Here is a 7,073-nt window from a genome sequence, read left to right as displayed (position 1 = left end):
GGACGCCGGGACGGAGCGCGCGCTGACAGCAGAGCGGGGAGAGGAAGCCGGGCACGGAGCAGAGCGGTGAGGGGAGCAGCGTCCCTGCCTAGCAGAGGGCAGGGACGCCAGCGCTACAGGCAGCTCACAGCGCGGAGCGGCGTCCCCCTACATGGCGGGATTCTGAGCCGCAGTTTTAGGAGCGATGAGAAACGCACTCAAGATTTTCACTTTTTCTTTTTTTTAATATTTTCACACAAAAAAAATACAAAATCCAAGTCCATAGAGCAGCGGTGCAGGGTCCTAGTGCCCCCCATCCTGCCGCCAGGAGGAGTGATGGAGCACCAGCGTTTATCACACATCCCTGGCAGTCATCGGCCGCCGCTCTACTCTCCTTCTTAAAGGTGGAACATAAAACGCTCCGATCCCGAGGATGTTACCCACCGGCACAGGACGACCCTCCAGGAGGGGGCGCTGCCACAAGAATCAGTCCGTTCTGAAGAAAAACCTCTTCCGGAGAGAGTTAAAGTACACCGGGATCTGCTTGTACGTTCCCTTAACCGCGACTCTGTCTGCAACCTGCAGAGGAAGAACATGAGATGAGGAACAGACGCCCCCCCAGAGATAACCCCGCCCCTCACTGTGTGACATCACAGCCCCCCAGTTGACAGCAGCCTGTAAGTGGTTAACAGCAGCGTCTGCAGTGGGCCCTGCGCTCTTCTGCGCCGTATAACGCAACTCCATGCGCCTGCAGCCAGAATGCGCTGGGGCCTCTGCGCCATGGGTTTGTTGCTCACCATCACCAGCATCGACTGCAGATCGCACGTCCCGGCGCACTGAGCCAAGACCTCGTCCAGATTCTCCACGTACCAAGAGCCGCTCCTCGTCTCCCTCCAAGACACAAAACCTGGAGCGGACGGAGAAGAGAAGACGCCAGAAACATCAGAGGCGAATAATCCGCGAGAGTCTGTGTCCGGTGATCAGCGATACGGACCTGGGTAGGAGGAATAGGACACCAGGATGTCGCTGGTCGTGGGCAAGATGGCCTGAGCGTCCGTCTCATCAGCGTCTGTCGGGTCTGGGGGGACGGCGGTGGCGTCACTTTGTAAGGAATTAGTCTGAGGGTAACGGGGCCGTTCCCCCGAGTCCCCCAAATCCACAGCGCAACCTCGGTCCTTCTCCTCTAAAAGGATAGAGACAGATCAGCGCCCATCAGTCATACACACACAGAACAGCAGGGGGCAGCACTGCCCATCAGTCATACACACACAGACCAGCACTGCCCATCAGTCATACACACAGCACAGGACAGCAGGGGGCAGCACTGCCCATCAGTCATACACACAGCACAGGCCAGGCCAGCAGGGGGCAGCACTGCCCATCAGTCATACACACAGCACAGGCCAGCAGGGGGCAGCACTGCCCATCAGTCATACACACAGCACAGGACAGCAGGGGGCAGCACTGCCCATCAGTCATACACACACAGACCAGCAGGGGTCAGCACTGCCCATCAGTCATACACACACAGACCAGCAGGGGTCAGCACTGCCCATCAGCCATACACACACAGGCCAGCAGGGGGCAGCACTGCCCATCAATCATACACACAGCACAGGCCAGAACTGCCCATCAGTCATACACACAGCACAGGACAGCAGGGGGCAGCACTGCCCATCAGTCATACACACACAGGCCAGCAGGGGGCAGCACTGCCCATCAGTCATACACACAGCACAGGACAGCAGGGGGCAGCACTGCCCATCCGTCATACACACACAGACCAGCAGGGGGCAGCACTGCCCATCAGTCATACACACACAGACCAGCAGGGGGCAGCACTGCCCATCAGTCATATACACACAGACCAGCAGGGGGCAGCACTGGCCATCCATCATACACACACACACACACAGGACAGCAGGGAGCAGCACTGCCCATCTGTCATAAACACAGCACAGGACAGCAGGGGGCAGCACTGCCCATCCGTCATACACACACAGACCAGCAGGGGGCAGCACTGCCCATCAGTCATACACACACAGGCCAGCAGGGGGCAGCACTGCCCATCAGTCATACACACACAGACCAGCAGGGGGCAGCACTGCCCATCAGTCATACACACACAGACCAGCAGGGGGCAGCACTGCCCATCAGTCATACACACACAGGCCAGCAGGGGGCAGCACTGCCCATCAGTCATACACACACAGGCCAGCAGGGGGCAGCACTGCCCATCAGTCATACACACACAGGCCAGCAGGGGGCAGCACTGCCCATCAGTCATACACACACAGACCATCAGGGGGCAGCACAGCCCATCAGTCATACACACAGCACAGGACAGCAGGGGGCAGCACTGCCCATCACCAGCCTTATATCAGGGCAGGACCGCAATAACAGGTGCAGCTGATATGTGACAGGAGGGAGGAATCATGGGGCTGATGGGTTCAGTATTCTCTGTCACCATAATAATAATTGAGAGCAGAGAACCGTAGGGCAGAGGCCATTAGCATATGAAGATGGCTGATAGCAGTGAACAATAGCTAGCATGTGGCGAGAGCTGGGGCTCCACACCTCCCCCGCAGGCCTGGATGAAAAACAGCTTGGGCTTTCCTCGCAGTCCGGGGCAGTTGGAGCCGTTGAAGTAATTCACGATCCGCTCCACGGGGATCCGTACCCCATCCGTCCCGAACACCCCACCGGGGAACCGCGTGTGTCTGGTCTGGCGGGAAGGAAAAAATAAAGCTCCATTAATCCGGCAGCTGGTGGGCCAGGATAGCCTGGCGCTCAGGGGGCACTCACCTCGCAGCCGTGGGATAGGATGACCACCAGGCAGCAGTCGCGCTCGCTGTGCTCCGCCGAGGCCAGGCTCTGCAGCTCCGCGTGGATCTCCTGTGTGTACAGAGCAGTGCTGGATTACCAGACCTTCTGGACTATCGGACTCGTCCGCGTCGCTCCGTCGCTCTCACCGCCGCCTTCAGATTGTTCTTCACCGTCACATCAAAGTGATAGGAGCGCAGGCGTCGCAGCAGCTTCTCCCGGTCGATGTCAGAGCCGGTCCGGTAGGAAAGGCCGGACGCCTCGGAGAAAGCCATGTTGTTGATGATCAGGCACCGGCCACAAGGGTCAAAGTTCATGGGGTAATCCTGAGAAGAGAGACGCCATTTATTAACCCCTCACTGCCCAATCACAGGCAGTGTGCACTATGAACGCAGCAGCGCTCTGTCCATACCGCCACATTATATATATATATATATATATATATATATATATATATATATATATATATATATATATATATATATATATATATATATATATATATATATATATATATATATATATATATATATATATATATATATATATATATATATATACATATACACACACACACACACCCACCGTCTTCATGTCCAGCGGTTTGGGTGTCTCATCGAAACGATCTGGATCTGGAAAAAAAAAAGAAGAAAGGGTAAACTATGACTGTACTGCTCATCCAGAGCCAGCGGGTTCATGAAGGCTCAGACAGGCGAGGGGATGCAGGATAAGACTGACCTCTGTGCTCGGGGATCTTGGGGGGCAGTGTTGGGGGGAGCGGTGTTGGAGGGAGCAGAGCCGGTCTCTTCACCTCCCTCGTCCCCCCGGTCTCCTGCAGGAGATCGGCGAGCTCGTGCTGCCCGGACCCCCGCAGACACTGCAGGAACAGGTGGAAGGCGTCGCTGCCGCGGCTCTGCAGGTCGATCAGTAACTGCCGCGCCTGATCCCTCCGCGTCCCGGCCGCCTGGTGGGAGACGGAAATGCTGGGGGGGTCACAGCGCTGAGGGGAGGGGGGGTGTCTACGCCACAATGCAGGTATAGGATAGTCAGCAGTTACCCCCCTTTATCCATCTCCTGCCCTGGGGTAGAAGAGGGTGTCTCCAGGTACTGGGGGGGTTCGCTCTTCTCCCCATATAAAGAAGGGTCGTTATTCCCCGGCTATTAGGGGAGGAAGCGTCGTATCCTGATCTGCTCTTAATGGGGGGTCCGCTCATCTCCTGACTACTTAGTACTGAGGAGTCTGCTCGTCCCCCGTCTCCCTGTACTGGTGGGGTCCGCTCATCTACCGTCTCCCTGTACTGGTGGGGTCCGCTCATCTACCGTCTCCCTGTACTGGTGGGGTCGGCTCATCTACCGTCTCCCTGTAATGGTGGGGTCGGCTCATCTACCGTCTCCCTGTACTGGTGGGGTCCGCTCATCTACCGTCTCCCTGTACTGGTGGGGTCCGCTCATCTACCGTCTCCCTGTACTGGTGGGGTCTGCTCGTCTACCGTCTCCCTGTACTGGTGGGGTCTGCTCGTCCCCCGTCTCCCGGTACTGGGGGGTCCGCTCGTCCCCCTGTACTGGGGGGTCCGCTCGTCCCCCTGTACTGGGGGGTCCGCTCGTCCCCCTGTACTGGGGGGTCCGCTCGTCCCCCTGTACTGGGGGGTCCGCTCGTCCCCCTGTACTGGGGGGTCCGCTCGTCCCCCCGTCTCCCGGTACTGGAGGGTCCGCTCGTCCCCCCGTCTCCCGGGACCGGGGGGTCCGCTCGTCCTCCCGTCTCCCGGTACCGGGGGGTCCGCTCGTCCTCCCGTCTCCCGGTACCGGGGGGTCCGCTCGTCCTCCCGTCTCCCGGTACCGGGGGGTCCGCTCGTCCTCCCGTCTCCCGGTACCGGGGGGTCCGCTCGTCCTCCCGTCTCCCGGTACCGGGGGGTCCGCTAGTCCCCCGTCTCCCTGTACTGGGGGGTCTGCTAGTCCCCCGTCTCCCTGTACTGGGGGGGGTCCACTCGTCCCCCGTCTTCCTGTACTGGGGGGGTCCGCTCGTCACTGGTCTCCCTATACTGGGGGGTCCGCTCGTCCCTGGTCTCCCTATACTGGGGGGTCCGCTCGTCCCCGGTCTCCCTGTACTGGGGGGTCCACTCGTTCCCGGTCTCCTTGTACTGTTGGGGTCCGCTCGTCCCCGGTCTCCATGTATTGGGGGGGGGGTCCGCTAGTCTCCGGTCTCCCTATACTGGGGGGTCCACTTGTCCCCGATCTCCCGGTACTTGGGGGGTCCGCTCTTCGCCTCTCTCCCTGTACTGGGGGAGTCCGCTTGTCTCCTTGTACTAGGGGGTTCGCTCGTCCCCCATCTCCTGGTACTCGGGGGTCCGCTCTTCCCCTGTCTCCCTGTACTGGGGGGTCCGCTCTTCCCCTGTCTCCCTGTACTGGGGGTCCGCTCTTCCCCCGTCTCCCTGTACTGGGGGGGTCCGCTCGTCCCCGATCTCCCTGTACTGGGGGGTCCGCTCGTCCCCAGTCTTCCAGTGGTGGATACAGTCGGCCCCTCTCTGCCCATGGGGGTCTGGAAGTCTCAACTTCTTCCTGGGCCCCTCACCTGGATCTCCTCCACCATGTCAGTGCTGAACACCTCCTTCTCCAGCAGCCGGTCCCACAGATCCTCCAGCACCAGGGAGGTGACGAGCCGCACCCGGTTCCGCTGCAGGATATGCCGGTGTCTCTGCTCCATCCTACCGGTCCCGCGGTCAGCGGTTTCTGTTTTTGTCTGCCACTTCCGTAAACACGACGTCATCACTCTGCGCGGCGCCATCTTCCTGCACCTCGCCGGCGCCATGTTTCTACACCCTAGGATCCCTACCTGTCAGTAAGGACATCATTGTGTGTAAGGAGGTGTAACACTGCTACTGTAGGAGGACTACAAGTCCCAGCAGCGATGTAATTGTAATCCCACAGATGCAGAAACTTAATTATCAGGACAGGACACTTTTCCACCAATCAGACCCCAGCTTTTATTCTGTAAACTGCTCTGGATGGATGAATGCTGCGCTGTGATTGGCTGATAAGGCCAGTGTGCGCCTGTGAGGCTGGTTTGCTGCCAATAAAGTTTTATATATTCAATTTTGAGGCCGAACAACCCCTGTGGCCCTAACGACTTTACCCAAATGGTGCCGTGTAATATAAACTTGAGCAAATGGTAAAAAAAAAAGCTGATATCCGGGATAACGGGTGTGTAGACTTTTTGTTAAAATCTCACTCTAAATCGCCTTCCGTTTGCGTATACAGCTCCTTTGCAAACCAATGTGTTTCCGTGGTTACAGACTACAGCTAAATCCTCAGCAGTCAGGGTTATATTTGTCTGTAACCATGGAGACCCATAGGTCTGCGGTGGAGCTGTAGGCACAAAACGGAGAAGTCCGGTGTCTCATAGTAGCAACATTAGAGTAATACAAAGGCTGCAGAGGTGAACGCCGCCCGTATCGTGTATATAGTATATACTGCCCTGTGACGTGACCGCGGCTGCAGTGTCTCCTCTCACCAGCAGAAGTCACTAAGGAGCTGGAACACGTTTTTGGGGGTTTTTATTTGGATGTTTTTACTTAATTTCCCCATTATCTAACCCCATAAGGAAGCGGACAGTTTCATTTTTTTCCCTTTGTTGTTTTTCATTATTACTATTTTTATTAGAATATTTTACCATATAATGATCTGAAAATGGGAAAAAAATGCAAAAATCAAAACAATTCCTCCATTACTTTATGGGGGGTTCATCGTGCAGGAAAAATGACCTGGAATCTTTGACCCGAGGTCGGTGCGATCCCAGCGAGACCAAACTTAAATATATTATTTTCTTTTTACATTTTACTGGTCTAAAAAAATGCTGAACTGTGGAAAAAACATATTTTGTATCGACTTTACTCGACCTGTAACTTTTTGTGTTTTTCTATCCCTGGGGCCGGATGAGGGATTGTTTTTAAGCCATTTTTTTCTACAATTTTCTGCTTCCATAGAGCAGACTTTTACAGATGCGACACCACCGAATGTGCTGAATGTACTGTATATTTATTACTATATTTTTTAACTGGCGGAGCATCATACTATGTGGGGCCATTACACTGTATGGAGGACAATGTGGGGGTCATTATACTGTATGGAGGACTATGTGGGGCCCATTATACTGTATGGAGGACTATGTGGGCCTATTATACTGTATGGAGGACTATGTGGGGCCATTACACTGTATGGAGGACAATGTGGGGGTCATTATACTGTATGGAGGACTATGTGGGGCCCATTATACT

General features: G+C 55.9%; 1 protein-coding gene across 3 annotated transcripts; it reads right to left on the bottom strand.

Annotated features, from left to right (window-relative positions):
- Positions 1–228: 228 nt before the first annotated feature.
- CASP9 (caspase 9) lies at positions 229–5,594 on the bottom strand. 3 transcript variants are annotated; one of them, XM_073655567.1, is made up of 9 exons: positions 5,372–5,594; positions 3,541–3,766; positions 3,388–3,434; positions 2,952–3,128; positions 2,785–2,874; positions 2,545–2,704; positions 974–1,164; positions 777–886; positions 229–558 (listed from the first exon to the last, which is right to left on the bottom strand). In XM_073655567.1, the coding sequence occupies exons 1-8, from the start codon at positions 5,582–5,584 to the stop codon at positions 779–781; spliced, it is 1,212 nt and encodes a 403-aa protein (XP_073511668.1). In that variant the 5' UTR covers positions 5,585–5,594; the 3' UTR covers positions 229–558; positions 777–778. The 3 variants fall into 3 exon arrangements, with proteins under 3 accessions (XP_073511668.1, XP_073511666.1, XP_073511665.1); XM_073655565.1 differs by having other exon boundaries at positions 233–558; positions 974–1,162; positions 2,557–2,704; positions 3,388–3,428; positions 5,372–5,593; XM_073655564.1 differs by having other exon boundaries at positions 235–558; positions 974–1,162; positions 2,557–2,704.
- Between the last annotated feature and the right edge of the window lie 1,479 nt (positions 5,595–7,073).

This window comes from Phyllobates terribilis, unplaced genomic scaffold (assembly GCF_046119375.1).
Source record: "Phyllobates terribilis strain yellow unplaced genomic scaffold, ASM4611937v1 Scaffold_12__6_contigs__length_324123572, whole genome shotgun sequence".
NCBI classification, from domain to species: domain Eukaryota; kingdom Metazoa; phylum Chordata; class Amphibia; order Anura; family Dendrobatidae; genus Phyllobates; species Phyllobates terribilis.
Note: the sequence above shows the minus strand (reverse complement) of the source record. Positions and strands in the feature narration are given on the sequence as shown.

Coding starts and splice junctions, on each gene's coding strand:
- CASP9 (XM_073655564.1), bottom strand. CDS start 5,584: ATGGCGCCGCGCAGAGTGATGACGTCGTGTTTACGGAAGTGGCAGACA. Junction 3,129..3,387: donor AACCGCTGGACATGAAGACG/GTGGGTGTGTGT, acceptor CTCTCTTCTCAG/GATTACCCCATGAACTTTGA. Junction 559..776: donor TGCAGTCGATGCTGGTGATG/GTGAGCAACAAA, acceptor CTTCCTCTGCAG/GTTGCAGACAGAGTCGCGGT.